The sequence below is a fragment of the Haemorhous mexicanus genome, chromosome 5 (assembly GCF_027477595.1).
Source record: "Haemorhous mexicanus isolate bHaeMex1 chromosome 5, bHaeMex1.pri, whole genome shotgun sequence".
Taxonomy (NCBI): Eukaryota; Metazoa; Chordata; class Aves; order Passeriformes; family Fringillidae; genus Haemorhous; species Haemorhous mexicanus.
The window spans coordinates 26,974,949-27,000,045 of NC_082345.1; the positions used below are offsets into that span (position 1 = coordinate 26,974,949).

At 40.1% G+C, this 25,097-nt stretch overlaps 1 protein-coding gene across 1 annotated transcript; it reads right to left on the reverse strand.

Moving 5' to 3' along the window:
* Window positions 1-24,941, reverse strand: ST13 (ST13 Hsp70 interacting protein). Its single transcript, XM_059846507.1, has 12 exons — window positions 24,778-24,941; window positions 20,137-20,194; window positions 18,837-18,906; window positions 18,666-18,736; window positions 18,083-18,149; window positions 17,432-17,516; window positions 15,271-15,381; window positions 13,915-14,017; window positions 10,579-10,695; window positions 9,775-9,838; window positions 8,537-8,631; window positions 1-4,357 (listed from the first exon to the last, which is right to left on the reverse strand). Exons 1-12 carry the CDS (start codon window positions 24,885-24,887, stop codon window positions 4,229-4,231), a joined length of 1,080 nt encoding a protein of 359 aa, XP_059702490.1. The 5' UTR covers window positions 24,888-24,941; the 3' UTR covers window positions 1-4,228.
* Between the last annotated feature and the right edge of the window lie 156 nt (window positions 24,942-25,097).

Consider the following 25,097-nt stretch of genomic DNA (forward strand, 5'->3'; position numbering starts at 1 on the left):
TTCTGCAAATACATTTATTTATTTATTGATAAGATCTCAAGCTTGTCTGAGATCATACATCTAGGATACAGCTTTCAAAAGTGTGCTTGTAAGCAGACATATATAGTAGTAACACTTTGTTAGCAAAATTACAAATGAACATCTGGATTTGGTTAGTCACCAAGATTCAGATTTACAGAAGAGTCCTTGGTATTTACATTCTCTGGGACCTCAGGACCTCCAGTCAGCAGGGACAAGGAAATGTTTCTTACATGAAGTTCCTGATTGCGAGGGTCACATCAAGTGAGTATGATGTACCCAAACTTTGATTCACAAAGTGATCAGTGACTTGTTGCCTGGTTGCTTAATTTTTTTTTTTCTTGCTCCATAGTTCAGATCTACCAGCAACCACCTGATCTGCTTCATTCATTTGCCACATTAAAACTGTTCCTGCTTCCACTGTATTTGCATTTTCTTATATCATTACTGACCTCCTATGCTTTGTCTTGTGGTACTTAACATGGAGGTGTCTGCATTCAATTGGACACCACCATTTTTTACTCCACTTCAGCTCTTTGGAAATCAAGAATTACTTTCTTACAATGCTGCCCTCACTCCATCTTGTGTGAAGCAAGGTTGAGGCCCACCTCTGCAGAGCTCTGAGTATGTTTCACAGGACACCCCTCTGCTACTGTTTTCCTAGTGAGCCACCCTCCAGCTCCAGGTTACCAACCACTGTCAGTACCAGTAACTGCAAGGTCAGACTGCCCTGGAGCAAAGAGGAAACAACCCTCCAGCCTCTGCCAGGAGCATCCCTCAAGCCTACCTGCCCCGGGGGACTTGAAAGAGGCTCCAAACACTTCCAGTCAGCAGCACACCATGACCCATGGGAAGGTACATGCCAAGGCTAACCTGGCTCCAGCTCCCCCTGGCTATGTCCAGAGTGTCCCATCCATATGGGTGAAGGATTCTGCTGGCACAGCAGGTGCCATGAGCTCCCGTAACAATCTTATTTCCTCTTCCATTCCACAGAAGAGGAACACACAGGCAAATGCAAGAGTATGGCTTGTATGAGCTTTATACAAAAGCCCTGAAAGTCACGCACAAGAAAAACAAGGTGGCATTTAAAGACAGATATTTTAAACTACATATAGTACTTGCAAAAAGCTCTTTCTGTAATATGGCTTTACCTTTATGTGGCTTTTTAATACTCATTGACCCATTCACCTCTGGCCTATCACTACTTTACCTGGCTTTGTCCCACCTGCCTTCATCCAACTTTGAGACTCATCCAGTCACTGCCTTCCCACAAAGACAAACCAAGCCACCTCAACAAGTACCAACAATGAAAGGAGATAAAATTTCCAAAAACTTCTGGTAAAGGCACCAAGCTTTGCATTTTCCACATTACTATGCAAAAGGACTCCCTGTGAACTAGACCAGCCTGGATGTGGCAACCGAGCTGACACTTGCTTTCCCTTGGGGCAGCAGCTGAACCAGAGAGGACAGTCAAGTCCCTGGGACTCACACAGGAACAAGGCTCTGCTACCAGCCAGCTGCAGGTGCATCACTGCACTCCTGGGCAGCCTGGGTCATTGAATCCGGGCATGGGATCAGCCAAATAGCTCAGTGCAGGACTTGTGCACAAGGCAGGAAGGCACACCTGAGCCAGGGGCAGGACTGGCAGCACTCTGTCCCAGCTGACATCGATATGCTCTTGCAGCTTTCAGAAACAGCAGAGGTGATTATTGCCACTGCACTTACAACAACCACCCCCACTCAATGCTCCAACAGAACTAATAACCTGAAGGATCTGCCAGTAAATACAGGAGCAACCAACGAAAATAACAACTTCCTCATTTAGCTACTTACATCCCGCATTTGGAACTTCCTGTCTTTGCTCATCTCTTGTGCCGTTAGCTTTCTGCACTTGTACTTCTGTTCAAACCAATTTAGCTGCTTAGATGTCCACACACCAACTCGGGGAACTGAGAAGAAGTCCAGACAGCTCATCAATTTACTTGCTGAGTAACATTAAAACCAAAAAAGCTCACACACCAAGGGAGTCATAGGATGTGTATTCCCAAAGAACAAGAATTCAGCTAAACTCCTAAAGCCAACATCAAAATGAGAGAGAATGCTTTTATAGAATCAATCAACTCTCAGTAGGGGTAACTGATGTGTAAGCAAGCAGGCAGGACACAGATATGACCATTTCTATTAGGTAGGAGTAATTTCCTAGTTTTGACTATTCATGGGAAGACAGACACAAACAGCCAAGTTGGAACAACAGGAAACTGTAAGGAATAAATCTATATTCAAGATACTCTAATTTGTGAACAACACACATGCACTAGCCTGAAGACAGAAGTCAAGATTTAGCCTATATTGAGGGGTGACCTACTTCAAATATCTTTTCCTGGGAATGGGAGATCAAGACTATGACCAAAAGCCATGCACACAGCAACACACAATTGTAATTTGAGTTCATTCGGTCATGAAGACGAGCCCTTAGGCATTTTGTTCCAATTTAAAACACAAGTTATACATACAGTTTGAATAAAGCACTTCCACATTTAACTTAATTTAAGCAAAATAGTTTTTATCAGAAAGTTACACAAACCCAAAAAGCTGTGTTTTTCAAAACCATACTTTATTTTTAAAGGCTAAGAGAAGTATTCAGAACTGTATTTCTTAAGCAAAAAGATTCACATTTTATTGTGCACGGTCATTAGTAGGAGAAAAAGCATTTGGGGATTTACTTTTTTGCAACTGCTGTAGAGTTCCTACATCAAACCACATTTGTTTAAAAATGGTAACATCAGTTATGGCTCAAGATACAGAATTACAAAAGAGTAACACAAACCTTGAAATTCACAGGGTGAACAGGTAACTGTGGTCATTTTTCCCACATAAAGATGTTTTAGCCAAGACAAACAGAAGCAACAACTGTCTTTATTGGTAGCCAAATCCACTGAACGTCATCAGGACAGACAGTGCATCAAAGATACCCATGCTGATAAATGCATGTGTTAGGAGAATGTTCTGTCTGTTCCAATTACTTCACCTTTTCCTCTGTATCACAAGCCTCAAAACCATGGAGGTATGAAACCACAACAACAGATTTTTTTTTTTAAACAAGAGGCTACAAGAAAAGATGGAAGACTACAGAATGTGGTGAAGAAAGAGTCATCACCTCTACAGAGACAGCAGGACTTTGACCAAGAAATTTTAATCAGCGAGCATGTAAGAACCCAAACCGATTCAGAACCCAGAGCTGCAATTTTGTCGAGTGTTCTCCCCTTCACCAATGTGTAACTCTGCATGTACGTGTTCTGGATGGCTTGCATTCAGTGGGACAGAGGTAGTGATGGGAACAAGATTCCTTCCCTAAAGTTTCCAAATAGATGCAACCTGGTAAGCATGGCCCCAAGGAAGGGTGAGTGCAACCAGCAGAGGGCCTGCCAACTGGGAAAGGACAAGAGTACAAGCTCAGACAGGAAGCTGCTCTCCCATACCCAGACTGATAAATAACATGTTACGTAAAGGTGCTGGACAAGAACTGAACAAGTAACAAAACGTCTGTGGCCTCAGCAATATGTACTTCATGCCAGGTTGTGCAAAGGGTAGAACTGTACCTTTGCTGCACAGTTGTGGTGATCAAAATGATATAGTATTTGCAGTACTGCCAGAAGTTCCAGTGTGTAACTAGCTAGCCTGATTATACTGATAATAGCTTTAAAAAGTCTATCACCCATTAAAAAAAAAAAAGTTGTATTTGCGGACAATTCCTTTATCCAGTTAACTCTTCAGACTTGTCCCACCTTTGCTATTTTTCTGTCCTAAGGGGATTAAGACAGACTTCAGTTTTTAAAGTTCTTTCCCATTTGCTCAGTGAGAGCAATAAAAAAAAAAAAAAAAAAGCATGTTTTTATCTTATACTCCTGGAATATTACAATTTGTTATAAGAACATTAATTCAGAGAAAACTGTCTGTAACACTTACAATGAAAGGCTGCAACTGTTGGACAAGAAGGGATGGTCAAAAACTAGGTCATCTGAATATAATTTGAGTTCTAGAAACCAATAATTGAATAAAGTCAATATCTGGGGCTAGAGAGCAATTCTCCTTAGAACACCCCATTTCTCTTCTTAAGAAGATCAGAGGTAAAATGGTTTATTTTATTGCGACACTGGTTAGCCAAATCCAATCCTTGCCATTCAGGTATGATTTTTAAGAACCAGGGATTTTATGGTTTACTGCCAAATTTGGCAGACAATTTACTGATGAGATTCATGACCTTGGGATTGCTCTGGTACTTGGACATATTTGCTGGATTCTGGGCAACCTCCTGGAATGCAACCATAACTTCTGGATCCTGCAGGACAAAAAGGAAAAGAAAAATTACGGCATTTGTTAAACAACTCTACAAAAGTGATTATGTAGTTCCAATGAATCTAGTCTTGCTCAGGTTTTACATGACAAGGCCAAGTTAGACTTCTGGCAAGAATTCTCTTAAGACAACCCAATAATACAGTGCATGCTGTTTAAGCTGTGTCGCTAAACACCAGAGTCATTATTGAACTTGTTACACTAAAAGTTCAGTGCAGGAGAAGGGGAATCAGATAAGACTTCTGTTTTCCCAGAACAGGAGCTATCAAACACAGCCACACCTACTGTATTTTTTCTGTTCAGGCATCTTTCAAATGCATTTTGAAGGAGGTAGGAGCTTGAGGTGTGTAGCATGCATGATAGGAAAAATCTACTCTGAACAACACCTGATTCTCATCCTTTTCCCATTTTTTCATTTTAGCAGCAAAAGCCTGAAACTGTTGGGTTGTGAGCAGACAATGTGGCAATGTTTGGCTTTTAAAATCCATCTAATTCTCAGTCATTCCTCACCTCCACTGAGAAATCACACTTGGAAAAGAACCTTGTTATCTCTTATCACACTACTGTGTTGCAGTTGATAAATACATCCACATATTCATCAAAGTCAGTGCCCAAAAAAATTACTCTATCTTCTCTATTTAGTATGAGAAGCATAAATACCTTTTTCCCACACTTCTAGTATACCTTTGGCCTCTACCAAACTTGAACTGGTTTTACTTGTTTTACCTGTGTATGTTTTGAACATAATGACTCTGTATGTAACAATTTTACATCTCAGCCTGGAAAAATGTTTCCATTATAAGCAGTATCTGCAAAAAATTCCAATTTTCTTTAATTCAAGTGTAAGCAGTTTATTATGTTCAATACAAATCACAGATGTTAGCTGTAATTTTATCTGCTGTACTTTCTAAGACATTAAAGTATTTTTACCAAAAGACACACTGCTTCCTAGACTTCCAACCCACTGCTGCAGCAGGCATGTTCTTTTGAAGCCATCACCACATAACCAGTGTGCTCAGAGCTGTCTGTGCTACAGTAACATCATCCTCTATCTATTCTAGCATCAGACTCAGTCCAAAGCTGTTCAACAAGCCTGATCCTAAATTGCATTTGGTAGGTGTGGACTCTACTGAAAGCACCCACACACCTCAGTCATATTTTATACATGTTGGGAACCAAGAGTCCAGTCTTATGGGAGGATTTAAAAATGTGTTGTCTTCCTCACAAAAGATAATCTGCAAAGTACATGAAAAATAGAATGCTGAAGTTCAGAAAAGAGAGATTAGATACATTCTCTCCACTTTACAGCATTCCCATGCAAACAAAAAAGGCAGACTTTCACGACCTCAGACTTCTTGAACAGATTTCAAAATAGGGCATATGATTATAAAGATTGTCATATTGTTAAGTCTGTGGTTTCATCTATATATGAATCTGGAACAAATAGCAGAGTAATCTTAGTCACTAGTTTGTGTCAAAGCACTCCTAAATGAATGTGAAATATCCAGTTTTATGCTGTGTTTCACTTTCCTATAAATTCACAGCAAGTAAGTGTTTCTGTACTTTTGTGACTCCCTGGAAGCTCTCAACCTTAGAGCATGCTTGTAACATCCAAGGTTTGACAGTGATGAGCAATATTATCAAAATAAAGTGTAAGGCTGAGGATATCAGCATTTCTGGAGGGAAATGTTTAGTGCATAATGTGGCCATTGTTTAGTGCAATGGTAGCCATTCTATTAATGGTAGCAGGGAGACATTCAGTTTTCTGATGCTCTGGTCTTTAGTTGCAGAAGAAAAAATAATACTTCCAAGAAAGAAGTTATCACTACTTTTTTTTCCCCAACTTAACACATTTTGTTGGAAGTCTGTGTCTAACATATGCTACACGTCAAATAAGGAATCCATAGGTTCATCTTACATATAACTTCTTATGGAAAGAACTTCTACTTGACTTCAAAATGCAAATGTCATGTGTCTAGAGAAAACACTTGTATATGCAAGATATGAAGTACGAGACAACCCTCCAGATGGACAAAACAGTAAAATAAAACACACTAAAATTTCACTCAATTCCTCTGAAGACTAGAAAGCTTAGGGGCAAATGAGCTGAAAAAGCACGCATCAGAAGTCACTGCAAAAAGTCACAACTTGCTACCATTAAGAAGCTGTGAAAAGAAATGCAAGAGAAATTTTGCTGCTTTGAGAAAAAAAAAATCTGAAGAAAAAAATCTTCAGGTAATGGAACCAGAAATCTTCCTCAAGAAAGAAGTTTTCACAGTGGTTTGCAGAGATCACAAAGTCAGAGAATTGTTAGCGTTGGAAAGGACCTCTGGAGATCATCTAGGCCAACACCCCTGCCCAGGCAGGGTCACCTAGACCTGGTAAGATTTATGCCAATGACAAGCAATAACTCCCCTAAACATGTCCACAGGCAGCCATATCTGGTTCTTTGGTTGCTTCTATGGATGACAAGATGAAGTTAACAGTAAAATCAGCTTAATCTGGCTTGTCTTCAGGCACCCACAGTTGCCAGGTTTACTGAGATGTTACAAGACTAGGGCACATTTCAGTGTTAACTCATGGAGAATAGTCTCCAAAATGATGAAATCATAGCAAGTCTAAAGAGACTGAGACAGTGCCCTTTACTCTTAAACTACTCCCATTTTGGCACTAACTCCTTACTATGAAAAGCCCCTACAGACTAACAGCTGCAAAGCATTTTGGAATGACTTGTGTGATTCAGTATGTTCACACTGTTTTGTTACCTCAGATAACAGACACAGCAGCTGCCAGCTTACATTATCAATCAGCATATTCCATAGCTGCATTGAGCAGATGCCAAGCAGTAGAAACTACTGTCTTTTCAAACTAGAGCTTACATGGCCAATTCAGAAAAGACCAGAAAGCAGAGTTGGACATTTTAGGAAAAGGTGGCAATGCAGACACAGATAAAAGTTCTAATAAATCTTATCGAGATAGCTGTACATGCTAAAACCTGCCTGCATTATCAGAAAATACTGTCAACACACATTCTTGCAAGAGTCCTAGCCTATGCTGGAGCATATGTAATCAGCATGCTATGGAGTTTTCTTAAAGGCATGTGACAAGCACTTAATATTTAGCTGCACCACAACACTGCTTTCAGCAACCTCTCATCACAAACTCCAGTGTTAGAGCAGGAAGTAGCCAGGTAAGGAACACAGCTACAATCAAGGGCCCTTTCTGCATGGTTTGCATGCAAGCCAACACTGCTGACTGTGGCAGCCTAAGTAAAGTTGTGTTTTCCAACACCAGCAACCATTAAGGGAACAAACCCATGAACTTTTGCATGGAAAGTGATGATTTTTTTGTGATTCCAGGGTATACTGAATAAGCTTCCTTTGTGATGCCTTCATTTCAATGAGCTGAGGACAATATTTAACTCTACTCACAGCAATCCAGAAAAAAGAAACAAGACAGTTTTGTACTTGATCATATTAGAATGCAAATCTAACTCCATAGCTCTGACTTTTTCTAGCCCACCTGCCCTTAAGATGGTGTTGTCAGACATGCTCCCTTTAATCTGCTGAAATACTTCTCTTGAGTAGAAGTAGTTATGACACTGAGCAATTAATCAAGCCCACCAGGGAAGCAAGCTTTCTGAATACCATTTCAGTAAATGCCAGATGAAGAACTATTCTAATAATACTTTGTCTCTGGCAAAACCTCAAACATTTAATCTCCTAAGAGAAAGGCAATTCTCATCACAATATTATTATAATATATTGTGTAAGAAAAATATTATCAATTTTTTTGTTTGTGCATAATTATCCCCCTACAAAGTGTGTGCATTCAAAAAATGAGCAAGTGAATCATAATGTGTGGAAAAGGACCATTTGAGAAACTTCCTCAAAAGAGATGACAACTGCATATAACACACAGTTTTGCCTATCACGGATGGGGGGCAGGATTTGTGTGTCATCTTTAATTAAGCTTCCATAAGTTTGCAAAACAGCTAACATTTAATCCAGACAGTCTGGTGTCACACACATGAGGAAAGAATTTTACAATAGAAATAAGCAAGCACCCCACTGCCATCCAAAAGGTCACATCTTCCTTCCTCCCCTTAGGCCCACAGGTGCTGCTCTTCTCTCATTCAGAAGGTGTAGCTTTAACAAATACTCACCTGCATGGCTGCAAGAACTTCTGGATCACTGAGGATCTCGTTCAGACCGGGCACACCTGCCATCCCTGGCATGCCTGCAGCCCCAGGAAAGCCACCTGAAAATCCAACACAAGAAAAATGTTCAACTCACCCACACTGTAATTATGCTCACTGAGATCAAGACCTACTGCCCTTGCCACATCTCTAAAGCCATGCCTTCCATATGGCTACAGCTGGCCCACTCAATGGAAAGCAGGGTCTTCACCTTCTCTTTCTGTTAAGACCTACATCTCATTTCATCCATGTTTTTAACCCATTGAATAGGAAGCTTGTAGCGAGTACAGTTCTTTTCCTGGTTACTTAAAATGAGGTAGGTCTCAAGCTCAGGAACATAAGGAGTTTGAATGCCTGCGGTGAACAATTCAGGGCAGAAGTAGCTCAGTATTATGTCCCAGGCACATTCCACATTTGGCAGGAACTTCAGGTTTTGAAAAACTGTGTCACCAATGGGGAAAAACTCCAACAAAACCCCAAGAAAAACATCCCTGAAGCAAAATACTTGAGGTTCTCTTATGGAATCCATGTTCTGCAGCTTCCCCAGCTGTGCTGAGCATGACACATATGGGTCTCTATCTGGCTGCTGATCCAGCTGGAGCACACACAGCCTATCTCAACTCTCAACTATAGCTCAATCTTCAAGAGCATCAGTACTTTTGTTTCTCCCCAGTTCATTGTATAACATGGAAAGCCTGATTTTTGTGAAGCTGTCAAGGATAACTTTTCTACAAGGTAATCTGCACTACCTCCTTAAAAAAACTATTCTGTTAACAACAGCTTGCAACCAGCACAGATTTCCCTCATGTTCAATCCAAATTTTCAACTTTAAAACTATTGCTCTTAAACGGATTCAAGGTACCATGAGTAATTTAGAAAACATTTTTATACTCATTTTTAAACACATTATCAAAGATATTCAGCTTCTTTTGTTTTCCCAGACCTAAATACTTTCATTGTTATTCTTCAATTATTGATTTCTATCTTCCCTCTACTTGCTACACAGCATCATTCCTCTTCAAGAGAAAGAATCCCATCCCTCTTACTAGTGCTCCAAGAGTTATTTGTATATGAGAGCTCTAAACTTCACATAAGATTTTTCTCTCTGTCTTGAGAAAAAATGCTATAAAACCTGCAGTTATAATACTCCATATGGAAACAACAGCCACCTCTACCTGAAGTATTTGTGCTTAAAAATAAAATACCTGGGAAGCCACCTGGGAAGCCACCAAACTGAGCTCCTCCTGCCTGTCGTCTTGCTTCTTCCTCCTGCAGATGAAAGCACATCATTCCACACAAAATAATGGAAGTGCAGCCTGTTTTCTACTGCTCAGCTGGGTTTAGGAGAAAAAAAAACCAGCCAAGACTGTTTCAGGCAGATCTGCCATCACAAGAAACAAAGCACTCTACTATCTTCAAAGCCACTGACAAGAAATTGCTCTGTCTATTCTTAATTTTGTACATGACTGCAGGTTAGTTATGTAAGGTATGCTTCCACTGAATACAAATACTTAATACTGTAGGATTTGTTTTAGCTCCCCAACTGTATTTTTAGAACTCCCACCCCTCTCATATTAAAATACATCATTAAAACACCAAAAAAAAAAAAAAAAAAAAAAAAAAAAAAAAAAAAAAAAAAAGGCAAGCAAACTGTGCCAGGAATTGAGGAAGAGAAGCAAAGTATTATGCTGAATTTAAAACCTCCCACTTTGGGACACATAAGTACTTGAAGTGAAACCTATTCCGGAACAGTCACACAATAACTGACTTCTTGAAATACAGGATTAGTAGAGATTCCAGAGACAGTTTTTGTCACAAGCAATAAAACCAGATAACTCAAACGCCTTCTTCTCCAGACTTCATTATTGGTTAAGTAACCAAGACAGAAACCAACTCTTCAAAATTTAAAATTTACATTTAGATAAGTACATTTTTTTCCTCTGTAATTAGTTTTAACCAAAATTAACACTCTCCAAATTTTTAAGAAATATTAAAGCTTGAATATTCACCCTTTGTGCTTTCTCATGCTCCTCCCGTGCCTTCTTCACTCTTTCCATTCTTTCCCTGATTTCCTTTTCTTCACGCTTCCGCTCATACTTCCGTCGATGTTCTGCAATTTTCTGAGCCTGTCACAATGGAATACCAGGAGTTCCTACACACTTCTAGCATCTCACACCATGTATTTCAGTACAAAACACATGTAAACATAACCAAGCCATTCTACCAGTTCTTAAAACTAAGATCTGATTTCACATCCTAAAAGCCTCTTTGCTTTAGGAGCCATTTGCTACTTCCTTCCCATGGCAGTCTGCCATTCATGTCTACTCAACCCTGACTGGATTCACCAAAACATGCACTCTAACTTTTTTTTTTTGCAGTAGTTTTGGGACTTGCATCATTGTTAGCACTTGAACATGTTATTATTCCATGTTCCTTTCTGCTTTTATGCTGAAATAATGATTTCTCTGGGGCTAAAACCAGCAACTGTCCTGAAAAAAGGCACAATAGGAAGTATAATTCCCACTGCACACACACACTTTCTAGAGAGTGCTACTGCTGTTTCAGATGCCTCTACAGCATGTACAGACCAGCACAAGCAGACCAAATAATTCCTCAACCAACCCAAGAAAGGGGTGGTGGGGAGGAAGTTTGCTTCCTTTTACTAACTTTTTCCCCAAATGTATTAAATCTATAGTCCCAGCGAAAGAAGAATTCACAATGAACTTCCTAAGGCTCCTCACTCAGAATTAATGGCAGCACTGGTTTCCTCAAAACAGAAGGTATCCTCATAAATAATTGCAAAAATGTTCCATGATTTCAGAAATAGTGTATGATGGTTACTCTGTAACATTCCTGTAACTGAAAAACACATAGCAAAATCCGGATGCAAGAACAAAGACACTACTTATACAATGGATACTCTTGTATTCTTTTAGAGAAATACTCTTATTCTTTAAAGGAAAAAACTGCTTTTTAAGTAGGAGAAATTTGATACAACTTATTTTAGTTAGGAGATACTCATTCCATACTACATCATTCCTGAAGCGCATCTGCCAGAGAAAGCACACGGGAGGCAGCAGGAATGATAGGGAGTGAATGCAGTACCTGCTATCAGATCCTGACATCACTGACATTTAATGGCTCATTAAGAGAGAAGTAAGTGTTGTTTTCTTTTTAATGAAGCATAAATAGTTTCCAAATTTTAGATTTTTGTTATTTCTAAGTATATCTCAAAATTAACTAAAGGTTTTTAGAATTTGACTTAGACTTTTAGCTGAAAGTACTACAAAGCAAAAAATTCTAGGGAAGCTTGAAGTGAATAAATTAGATGAACACATCATTTTCACTTCCTAAAGATTTTGAAAATCACTCATGGAAAGATCCTATGTTTTTCCTAGAGCTACATACACAAATTCCCATGCAGTTAGCAACTACACATCAATGTATCAGATGTACTCACTCTGCTGTTTCTGTGCTCAAGCAGATTAACTGGGAAAGAAAAGGCTCCCCCTCAGCCAAGCATTAAGTATTACTTCTTATGAAGACCAGTTGAGACCTAAGACCTAATTACATTAACCACAGATCAATAGTCTCCAAAACAGAAGACTAATAGGTTGTAAAATGGTTTCCATTGTCATTTTGCTGGAGACAGCAAAGATATGGTAGAAAAGCTGAAAGCAGCAGTTCTTAGACACAGGAATGTTTATGCAAGTGGGGGGTTAAGCCTGGCTGGCTGCTAGATGCTCACAAAGCCACTCTCTCACTCCTCCCTCCTCAACAGGACAGGAAGAGAAAAATAAGATGGAGAAGCTCTTGGCTTGAGATGAAGATAAGATCACTCACCCACTACCATCATGGGCAAAACAGACTCAACCTGGGGAGGATTCATTTAATTTTTGCCCAGTAAAAATGGAGCAGGATGATGAGAAACAAAGACAAAACTAAAGCAACATTCTTCCCAAAGCTCAGCTTTACTGCTTCATCCCTCTCTTCCACCCTTAAGAGCACAATGGGATGGAGGCCATCATCAGTTCATAACACTGTATTTCTGCCACTCCTCCCTTTTCACGCCTTTTTCCTGCCCCAGTGTGTCTGCCCCACAGGATACAGTTCTTCACAAACTGCTCCAGTGTGGTTGTCCCCACAAGATACAGCGCTTAAACAACAGACTGATCCCCCATGAGCTGCAGCTCCTGCCACAAAACCAGCTTCTGTGTAGGCTTCTCTCCACAGGCTGCAGCTTCTGCCAGGAGCCTGCTCCAGGGGACTCTCCATGAGCTGCAGCTTTCCTCAAGGCAGATCCACTTCCTCTGTCATGGGATCCTCCATGGGCTGCAGGGTGGATCTGCCCCACTGTGGATCTCCATGGGCTCAAGAAGGACAACCGGCTTAACCATGACCTTCTCCACTGGCTGCAGGGAAATCTCTGCTCCCATGCCTAGCACACCTCCTCCCACTTCCTTCTTCTAAAGAAACTCATCTTGGTGTCTCTAGAGGGGTTGCTTCTCTCATGTTTTTCTTCTTTACTGCCCGCCCTCTCACAGCTGTTATACTGTGTTTTTCAACCCTTTCTTAAAATCTTATTACAGAAGCACCACTGGCATCACTGACTTGCTGGGCTTCAGCACCAGCTGGAAATGGCTCCTTCTGACAGAGGGGCAGCCTCAGGTCTCTCCTTACAACAGGAGGAGCCCTGCAGGCTCCAACTTACCCCAAACTTCCTATGTAAATCCAATACAATGTAACAGCTGCCATCTGTGGTGTGTCAATCACTTCAAAGGAACAGGCGAAAACATGAGAAAGAAAGCCTGCTATCAATGGTGTTACAGAAGCTTCTCCTTAGAAGATTGCTGGGGTCAGCCAGGGGAGAACAGCTGAAAACCAGTTGTGCAGAACTGAGGCTGCCCTCATGGGGCTGACTAATGAAAGTACAAACCACAGCAAAATGCCTCCTTTGGAAAACGTGCTTAAGGTCAAAGCTTTGATCAACTCAGAAATATCTTGGGGAAAAAAATCAATCATCAGCTATCTCTGGCTTTTTGGAAGGTTTTTAGTCTAGATTTTAAAAAACCTGGCAAACTCCAACTGCTTCAGATTCTTCTGTTAAAATCTGAAAAATGAATATATTTCATATTTCTGTTACATGCCCAGACCCCCACATTCAATTTCTCTACACACAGCCATAAACAGCTGTTACTCAAGACAGAAGTATTTATAAACTCAGTCTGAAGTGCTGGAACACATATGAACACATTTCTTCCAGACAATGCCTGTTGAAGAATATGAAGGCAGCTGTGTCACTTGGACAAATGCAGGAAAGACCTCCAACATTCCTCCCCACTTACTCTTGGCTGCACCTCCTTCAGCATGGCACTTGCATCTTCATCATAATCCAGTTTACAAGCTAATGCAAGATCATGAGCAGCCTCCTCCCAGTGACCAAGAAGTCTAGAATTCAGAAGACACCAACTGTCAGAAGGGAAAATTAAACACTTGCTGCTCTTCAAAACATTTAACCATGCATCAGTCAGAAATTTTACCTAGAGCTACAAGGAGTTTAAGAACCATGGTGGTTCCTCTAAGCTGCACACTACAAGAGGACACTTGTTTGCTTCATATCCTTATGGAAACTTTTGTTTGAAGTAACAACAAGCAAAAAACTCTCCATGAGATTATGTCATTGTCTGCTGTAAAGAATAATCTAACAGGGAGAAGGGTACCCTAGCAAAACACATGAAGCACTACTGCCACCTCAGGTTTATGTGGACCCTCTTATTCAGCACTCAAACCTTGTGACTGGATGTACCACATCCTAATTAAAGCAATCATGTTAGCCTCTGTGCACACTTCTTTACTATTAATTTATACATACTCTTGACAATTAAAAATTTAAGCAAATGGTGGTATTACTAAATGGTGAAAGCACTTCTGCTCACAGACAGAGGTATTAATTCAAACTATTCTCCAGTCTTCCCACTCTTAGCCTTCACACTGTAAATTAAAACTGCACACACTAACAAACTACTCTCTAAACACTAAGATGCTTTTTCTCAAGTTAAATTAGCATTTACTTCTTCCACTTTTACATAAACCATAAAAATTGTCACCTTTTTTCTTGATTTATTACTAATAAAAAAAAAATTGAACTATAGTTTGTGGGATGCCTAACACCATTTAAAATAATTATATTGTTTGCAACAAATGGCTCCCTAATAACCAGGCACTTTAGTTTACTATGTAAAAGAGCTCCAGGGAGAGTCTAAGGGAAAAGAACAGCACAGAAATGTTCAAGAATTATAGGTCAGTAAAAAAACCCCAACAAACTAAGTGAAAACAAAAGACCTCCAAACAAATAAAACAAGCAGCCCTAGATATCACTATCTTTACCAAATAATTACAAAATGTTATTCAGAAAAGCAGAAAGCCATTAGAAGATGAGAGAGAGAGAGAGAGAGAGAGAGAGAAAGAGAAAGGGTGAGTGGAGGGGAAACAGTACCAGGAGACCTACTCATAAATTGCCACCAATAAATCACCATCCTTTCTATTCTCTAAGCCACATACTCAGCACAATGGTTTCTTGGCTCACAGCTACTGCTCTCAGGTACAAGACAAACAGTTCAGAGGCACAGAGAAGGAGAGAATGTGTGAGCAACTATTCCCCCCAAGAAAAGAGAATATCAAGTACAGGTGCAGTTCATTACCTATGTGCTTTCCCCCTCCATTTATAGGTCTGTGCCGAGTCAGGATTAATCTTGATGGCTCTGTCACAATCTCTAATGGCAGCATTTGGCTTCTGTAGTTTCACAAAAACACTGTGGGAACAAGAACATTTATCATACATATTGAAATACCAAGTTACTAACTTAAGCTGGAAATATTATTGGATGACTAAGAGGCAAGCTAGTGAGATAATGCATTTGAAGAGCTGACTTCAAAAAGATTTCATAGTAACATAGATAACAGAGTCACTAAAATTTAGTCTCACCCTCCCAGCACTGTAGGTGACTCATGAGCAAGAACTGAAAGCATTCATTGTTCAGACTCAAGCCTTGCCAGCAAGAATAACTCCAGGGCAGGACAAGAAGACACAGAAATGCAAAGGACAGCCCCATGGTGCTCGGAGTCTATGGCCAATGGCAACTAGCAATTTGAACAAAACAACAATATTCTGCATACCATATTGCACAGTCCTTAACACAGTAACACAAAGAAAGCATGAGGAGTTACACAGGCTACAAGGATCAACAGCTACAGTCATGAGGAAAAGGAGGTAGGACATGAGTCATCAAAATCAAAAGCAGCAAAACAAACACAAACTCAGCAAGAAGCCCCAATCCCTTGTCAGTTAAATGTAAAAACTGAAAATTTTACACCACACAAACATATCAGACTAACTAGCAGAGTGGTACTTTATGAGGTTCAAGTAATTAAAATTAAAAATCTCTTAAGGAAACACTAAAAAACATTCCTGAATTGACAAAAGTATTCAATATTTAACATCTTCCATGCCAGAACTTCTACACCTACATCTAATTCTACAGCTTCCTTTTACATGTATTTGAAAACAGTTACATGCAAAAACTTTGATATGGAAAGGAAAAATCAGCAAGGAAAGTACCAGTTAAGATGTATTACAATGGAACAGTATTTTATATTACAAAGAACACTAATTAATCTTATGAAAGTTTCTGTTCTCTTTTAATAAAATTGCTATGGAAAAGATCCACTAAATTATCATATTATCCATGATTACTGGTCCTTTGGGTAAGAACAGGGGGAAAAAAAAAATCTGCTTCTGCAACCCATACTTGTCAAGCCTTCCTGAAGAATCAGTAAGATAAAGATATTTGTTCATTATGAATTTAGAAAGTTCCCAAAGCATCATCTGCAGTCTGGTAGATGTAAGGAGCAGTAAGGGGCGTGGAGAATGGGCTGAGATACAGATGTGTCCTGTTCAGACATACGACTGTTGAATAAAACCTGGTCTACTAACAAACTCATTTAGCAGGTACAACAGGGAGAGAATCCACAGGATTCATAACTAAGTTTGCATCTAAACAGAGTGTCATTTCAATCATCATCTTAATCCTACAACACACTTCAGATTTTACAAGTGTTTGTAACCCAGCATTATTCTACCTCAACATACCAAAAGCACTATTGTTGAGGAATCCTTTCAGTGCAGCAATACTCCACGTGCAGCTGCAGTGTCAGCTGAAGATTGGACTCCAGGTGGTGAGAGCCCCAGGCAAGAACTGGTGTCAACCTTTGCACAGGGACCTGTGGCCCAGCCAGGTTACTGGACACTCACACACAGCAGGATGCCCATGACCTCAGACTTTCACAAGCACAGACTATGAAGGTATAAAAGCCCAGGGCTTGCTTTGTTTGGAATCCCTCCTCAGAGGCACCAGCACAAGCTGTTAATTTGTTATTGCACCATGACTAAATTATTTTAAGGATCCAGATGTCTGAGAATCTGCTGCGGGAAACCCAGGGTCAAGACAGTAAGGAAACCTGATCTGACTGTGAGTGTGTGGGGTGTAGCTGCAAAGGTGCTTCAGTCCCAATTCAGGCAGTGCGAGCATGACTGCCAGGGTGCCTCCTGGAAAGTGTTAATGCCTTCTTAATGTTACCACAGTGCATTCTGGAACATCATTCTGTTATTTACTCTCTTACCAAGATGCTTTATATGGCTGCTACAGCAAATCTGAGTCAAACAGAAGAGAAACCATGAAATAAACACTTCCCTTTCCCTCCTGTGGTTGAAGTTTACACAGATCCTCAAGTTGCCTTATATTTAGGCTCCTTAAGGAGCATAACTGAACAGGCAGAAACACAAATCACTAGGTTATGACTCACCTTGCCCTCTTGGCATACAAGATGGCCAAACAAGGATTCAGCTTGATAGCATCTGTGAACAAGTCAACAGCCTTCTGAAGGTCCCCTAAATATTAAGTACCAGTGAAGTTTCAGTGATTATGTAATGAAATCACATCTGAATTCCCAAACCTGCCTTACACAGTGTTATGTGCCTAAACACTTCTTAGAAGATTAGCAACAAAGAAAAAAATCACTTTCTCCATCTTGCTATATTATGGAAGTACAAACTCCAAAATTAATGCTTGAAGAGATATTTTCCCAGTTAAATTTGTATATTTAACTTTGAATGCAATCAAACAAAATGTCACATCTTTACACCTTTTCACTGCATTAAGACAAACCACTAGAGACACCAATCATAATATGGAGGGAATTACTATAATGTTCAATTTGCAATTAAGATGCTGTAGTACCTCCTTTCCTCTTCCACCTTTCCCTAAACTATGGCTACATTGGAAAAACAGTACTTGAAGAAGCTTTCAAGTTCTAGACAGTTTTGGGTATCCAAAAAGAAGTATGTTTCTTCCTCCTCAAAAGCATTCACAATGGTCCAAGATATTCTCTTTCTTTTTTGTAAGAGGAAAACCAAAACAAATGTCCCTGAATAAGTACCAAAAAAAAATTTATCACCTTCACTGAGAGCATTTATTGCTTCCATCTTCTTTTCATTAGCTTGATCCACCATCTCTTCTGTTACCTAACAAAATAAAATGAAAAACACACACACAAACCCCAAAAGCTGTTGAGTCCAGGCCAAAATTACCACACTAAGACCTCGCCAAAGGAGAAAGTGCTTCAGTTGTTCAATTACAGAACCTTAATTTTAATTTGCATTAAAATCATAGGTTAAAAAACCCACAAAACCTTTGCTTTCAGCTTGAAGACATTAGTCAACATTATTTTTAGCTATAAAATACTTAAAAGCGAAGTTAAATAATGGTAGAATTCTACATATCTAGTTTGCATGGGTGTTTTGATAAACTTCTTTGGCATTTTCTGACCTGATCATCCACATGAAACTTTTTGATTGACTCTAACCTTGAAAAGGAAAAGAATGTGATTTTAAGCCAGTAAGTTTTCTGTTTAGAAGAAAACGAGGCAAAACAACAGCTGGTTACACAGATAATAGAGTATTCATCCTCTCTCAGCTGCTACCCTTGATTACACTCACACCCTCCTATCTTTCCTACAGCTACACTGAAAATTTGCTTACCTCCACATTTTCATCTCCCATTTCTTGAGGGTCATCGTTGTCTGGTTCAATCACTCCTTCATTATCAATTTCTGGGGGAAGAACAAAAAGCAAGACTTAGCTCCATCTACAGAGACAGGATTTGCAGAATTTTCAGATTGGCAAAATGCAATCAAGTCACATTTTCCCCACCTAAGTCGCTCTCTTCACTTTCTGGTTCAGGTGGTTTAACGGGCTCCTCTGGGTGTTCCTCTGCTTTGCCCTGAGAGAGACACAGATTTATAAGCACACATTATTTCTGACCAATGCTCCATTTCCACTCTTATACATAACAATGTATTAGAAAAATGAGACTGTGGTACAGCTGAACTATTTTATTTTTAAGATACTAATCTCCTTTTCCCTCCTCTCAGATTAAACCTATAATGTATGCAAATATTTCAGAGTCCAAATCTGGACTCATGAACTTCTATTATTGGTAAAGCTGGTCCTTCAAATTTTGTAATTCAATAACCAAAACCAAATAATCCAAATAACATCCAATTCAAATCCAGTTTTGCAGTGATTACTAACCAACCCTTCCAATCTTCCTGCCTTCCCTCACACATTCTCTGGATCAAAAATTCTCTCAATTTAATACCATTAAGCTAATGTCTTTTAGCAGGGAACAATAAGCTGATGACAGTGATTTAAATATTGTTTTCATTTGCCAAGGTCTGAGATTATTGCCATAGAATATGGCATTATTTTACATAGACTATTTTTTCAAAAATTTCAAATGTTTGATCAACTTCTAACTAAATTTTATCTGAATTCCATAACTTAGCACAACCAGTCTATTATCACAGATACAAGCTGCTTGTCTTTATTCTTCTCTTGTCACAGACTATATTCAGAATATACACACAATCCCTTCATATTGCTCTAACTGGCCAGTAATTCCAGCATCCACTGTCTTGTTAAAAAAATTAAAAACCATCTTTTTTCCAGAAGTATTTCAAACTTGAAAAAATCCTGATGTAATTATCTACAAGGCAAATTTATTTTCTCCCTTAAAATGAATCAACAAAAGCCAACATCTTCCACAATACTGTCTTAAAAATTTGATAGTTCTACTGATCCCTTCATTATTTATCATGCTTGTTAATACTTCTCATGAAAAGATTATAATATAATCCACTAATGACTACAGAATGGTTTCTAAACAGACAAGAGAAAACAAACAAAAAAAAGAATTCAAGACTCTGCATAGCATTTGCATTGCAGAGAACATCAGGCATTCAGGATTAGGGAAATGGAGCATGATAACACTTGAAATTAACTACGAAGCCATCTGTAACAAGTCATCTAAAGCACACAATGGGCAGGCTTCAGACTGAACTCTCACATTCACCCTCCCTATCTGAGTGAAAACTGACAGCAAATTTTCCCCTTCTGCTTCTCAGTAATTTTGCTAGCATCATTTTTCAGTGATAAATTCTTCATATCTCACCTTACTTGTCTCCTCTGTGGAAGCATTGGCTGGAGCAGGTGGTATTGTGCCTCCCATACTTTTCAGCAAAAGAGAGAAAGGACAAAACAAAACAGTAAGGTTATCAAAATAGTGGCATGTATTTTATTGATTCAAATCCCGATAATCTCAGCTTTTTGTTGTAACACAAAACATGATGATCCATTTCACTGTCAAAGCAATAAATAGAGTACACATCCCCCACACTTTTCTCAGGGTAGTGCAATGCACACTGTTGTACAACTCCTTTGAGACTTGTACTCACTTGCATCACCCTTCATCCACCCACCCACTCTTTCTCACAAGGAAAAGCTGCCTCTTGGCTCAAATGGATATTCTCCTTTAAATGTAACTTATGTTTGAATCAAAACTAGATATTATGATTATAGATATTATTAAAATTAGAATATTTTTTAACAGAGGTCAAAAAATTAAAGAGAACAGCCTAAAATGCCTATGCAATTTTAAAAAAACCCTGCTGCCTAGGGAAAAAAAAAATCATTTCTCTTACACATTGCAATATTCCTGCCTCTCCTCCACCACAGTTAAAGAGCAATCTTGGTGGAGACAGCATTCTGTCAATATAGAATAAACTTCTGCGTGTTATTGACTTTGATTAGCAGCCAGGAATAAGCAGATGCTGAATTCTCCAGCTGTTAGAACATCTAATCATACCTATGACACCACATCACAAGGAATAGCATTCCGAGCCATCTCCTGCCCCACGTTTCCACCTACTGATGGTTTTCAATAAAAATGTTTGCATGAACTCTACAACCAACTCCTTGGAGCCCCACACAACTGGTTAGATGGGATGCAAGGGAGAGGAGGAGGTGACTAAACAGGGCTGGGCAGGAGGAATTGGAAGGATGTAGAACTATCTGCTTTCAGGAATTAGTGCAACAAAAAACTGTATCCCAAGGATGAGAAGTTATAACCTCTTAAATCAAGCTACTGCAGTTCATTCTCCCCTTTTTCCTCCCTCCTCTGAGCAGCACCTCAGAGTCAGACCTCAAACTGGCTGAAAACAAACCTGAATGAGGCAGAATAGGACAGAGATAGGGATGCACTGGGGGAGAAAGGGTGAAAGGAGTTGGAGAAGGAGTTGACAGGATTGACAGGTCCTGGCTCAAGGCCCTGCAGCGAAAGGCAAGCGAACAGCATAAAACTGTTTCACATTTACAAGGAAAAACTGTCCAAAAAACCCAAAACCATCCAACCAACAACACCCCAACAAGTGACAAACACCAGCATGTTCTGAAGCTATTGTAACAATCTCTGTGTCCCCGGGATGTTGACATTACCTAATCAAAGTTATACTGCAAGGACTAAACAACTGCAGTCTGAGAAATCATTATCCAGCCAGGCAGAAAACACAGAACATGGACTAACTGTTCCTCCTCAATTTTTGTCATCGTAGGCTGACAATAGAACATATAACTCTATTAGTCTCTAAAAACCAAGGAGAGGACTACAGGGACCACCACCTAGTGAAGCCTTGGAACTTTTCTTCTGCATAAAGAAAACTACAAATTACAAAGCAGTTTAACAGAGTTAATAGCTAACATCTGTGGTATTAGCTGGTTGTAAGTCTGAAACTTAAATCACCTCAAGACTGAAACAACTGAGTCAGTCTCCTCTGCTCTCCTCATAGCCCTCCAAAAAATACCCAAGTTTAGTTCAGTTTGAGAAATGTTTACTAATATACTTGCATGTTTTATAACATGCTATTTCATGAACTGCCAAGGCTAAACAGTTTCACTCACAGTACGTGAAAATATTCTTCCTATCCTGGTAATCTCTATTTAAACTACAGTTATAATCCCAGAATAACTCAAAAGCAAGTTACTCTAAAGTCTCTTACACAGTATTTGATAACAATGATTGAATGCACAGCAGGGATATATGCAAAGTTTGCAACGTATTAAACCTCAGCAGTACATGGAAACACAAGACACCCTTGTAGGGAAAGGCAGGTACTGAGCTGTAGAAAAAGCACAGGCACACACAAGACACACAAAGAGTTTAGTGTGTGATGCCAGTAACAACTGGGAGTTGTCAGGACTCCATTGCAACAGTGACTGCACATTTCCACTCATCAGGGCCATGGAAAGTGTCACATTTATGACTTGTTGGAAGAACTGCAAATGTGATTTCTGCAACCGCTTTTATTATTGACAGCAAAATTATCTTCAGAGAGAAATTGGATTACCGCGAATTCAAAAGGGTAAAAACCTATTTGAACAAAACAACAAAAAAAGGCAAAAAGCCTTATTCATTAATTTGGGATTCTGTGGTTAATTTTTAAAGATTGCTATTGTTTCTTTGTTCAATTGCAGTTTTGAAATGTGTTTCCTTTAATGACTCATTTCACAATAATTCAAGTAAAACATTTGTATTTTTATGCAATTATGAAAAAATGGGCTTGATGAAAGGAATGTCAAAACACATTCCAAACACACTCACGCACTACCCTATGCTTTCTATACAAAGAGGATCAATACAGAAGTTAAATACAACAGCTAGGCGGAATAAAGGTTAGAAAACAAGTGAATGAAAACAGGTAAGACTTAAGGTTACTGATGCAAAATTAACAGCTAATAAGAAATAAAGCATCCCATTCTGGCTTCATGAGTAGTTAGCAAAATTTAAATTAGAATCACTAGGTTTAAGGAAAAAAAAATTAATCAAAGCAATTAGCAGAATTTTAGTAAAAAATTTTAATGATGGATTTTAGTATAATATAGTCATTATTCTAATCACTCTTAACACTACCTAGGTAAACAAACTTAAGTCTTTCAGATTAAGACAGGTAAGCCAGACAGAGATATAAGAATTTTCGAGTTTATTCCCAGCTGAAGGCAGGCCGTTGTGTTTGAAGCAGTTTCCAAAGAATGAACAGGCCCTATAATGCACTTAACAGTTCTACTGCACACAACACTATTATGTGAAGGCAGAGGGAACCCTACCAGCATTCCAGACAGTTTTGCATGGTAAATAATTTGGGTACCACTACCATCATCCAAGTGTATTACTTAGGCATATATTTAACTTAAATATGAAAACTGTCAGAAAACTTAAGAGAACTGTAGGAGGTTCTGCTCTGAAGTATTTTTTAACTTTTGAGATAAAAACATTCAAAGAAGATTTTAGAAGTAAAAAACATTCCATGGCTCTAAATGTAATTACTATATTTATAAGACAAGCACCAAATACAAATTCTAAAAATTAATCAGGAAATTAAAGCCTTTCCCATTAACATGGAGAAAGTCAGATGGTCATCTTTCCATTTCCTAACACTTTCTTAGGCAAAAAAAAAAGTCAGTGTTCTTCCTCTCCCTCTTCAAGCAGCCTGTCCACACCTTCAGATTTACACAACAGAAGCAGTGGAAGAAGCCTGGGGTAAGGCACTGAAGTATTTTATGCAATAGCAAAAGGAATAAAAGACCTGCAGTAGGATGAGACAGACATCAATCTCCTTCCTAGGCAGAGGTATATCTACTGTCAGTACTGCAAAGCCAAGTTCAATGAAATACCAGTGGTTTTACAAGCACATTATTCAGATGCATAAAAAATTTAAATATTACTGGGAAAAAAAACCACGAATAAACACTTCATTGTAACCATTTTCATTATAGGACGCATTGTGAAATGCCAGTGTTTACTTCACTCTCTATATGTACATATATATACATCTATACACACAAAAACATGCTGTTTAACACAAATTTTCTAAAACAAATCCCAGCTTGTCACTAGATAAAAATCTTTTAAATTCTCTCTGCTTAATATGTGCACCTGGAAGTATATCCCTCACTTCTCAAGAGCTCTTTAGCACAGCAGGGATCAAAGCCAAGCAGAGGCACCGTAGCTGAACAGAGGGGTTCTGTGGGTTCCCTGCCAGCAGCAAAGGATCCCAACCCATCCAGCCTCGTGCTTTAGGGCGCTCAGGGTGGAACCCAAAGAGAATTTTTTCTGGGGAAGCATCTGTTACGGCAGGCCCCGCTCACACAGAATATGTACAGGGCTAACAGCAGGTACCTAAATGGTTCACAGGGAGCGGAGAATTCGACTACCTTTGAGACATTAAACTTCAAAGAGCAAACCACGTTTCGGACAGGAACTGTAGCTGCCAGGTATTTGTGCTTTTGGGTACCACGATGTAAATCAATGTCACTCAGCTCCCCACAAACTCGGCTCCTTTTTAAGACAGGCTAGCCAACTCTGCTGCGTAATGCGAGAATTAGCTCAGTAAGTATTACTCTGGGGCTTTCCAGGCTGGAAAGCTGAGCCACTGAGATGGCCGGGGGGCAGACTTTTTGCAATGGGAATAGCCAGAGTTAACGAAACAAAACAAAAAATGAACAAGTCTTTTTAACGCGCCAGGAGTAATCCCAGCGGGAAGGGGAGGAGAGGGCGGGAAGGCCGCAGGGCGGACGGGACCGGACCTGACCGGACCCGCGCGGGCGACACCGCGCGCCCCCCGCCCCGGCCACGCGGCGCGCCCGCGCGCCGGCACGCGCCCAGGAGACACGCCCCCCCCTCCCCTCACCGCGTCCCGCGCCAGAACACCCCTCCCCCCTCGCCCCTCACGGCCGCCTCCTTCCGCGGCCCGGGACCGACCTCTCCACCCACTCGCGGAGGAAGGCGAGCTCCGGGGTGTGCAGCAGGCCAGGGTTCTGCTTGCACAGCCGGACGAAGGCCCGCAGCTCACTCAGCTTGCGCGAGTCCATGGCGGCACGGCAGCGGCCCAGACGCGCTCGTTCCCCCGCCCACCCGCCGCGGAACCTTCCAGCCCGCCCCGCCCGCCAGACGCCACGCCCACAACCGACCTGGTCCCGCCCACAACCGACCTGGTCCCGCCCACCACCAATGACCCCGCCCATGCCAAACGGTGTCCCGTCCATAAGCTCCATGAATGCGCCCACAAACGTTGCGCGGCG

Excerpts from the sequence above, each read along its gene's own strand:
- ST13 (XM_059846507.1), bottom strand. The coding sequence starts at position 24,887 with ATGGACTCGCGCAAGCTGAGTGAGCTGCGGGCCTTCGTCCGGCTGTGC. Across the intron at positions 17,517-18,082 it reads AATAAATGCTCTCAGTGAAG|GGGACCTTCAGAAGGCTGTT; the intron begins GTGATAAATTTT and ends CTTAATATTTAG. Across the intron at positions 10,696-13,914 it reads TGAAGGAGGTGCAGCCAAGA|GCTCAGAAAATTGCAGAACA; the intron begins GTAAGTGGGGAG and ends CCATTGTGACAG.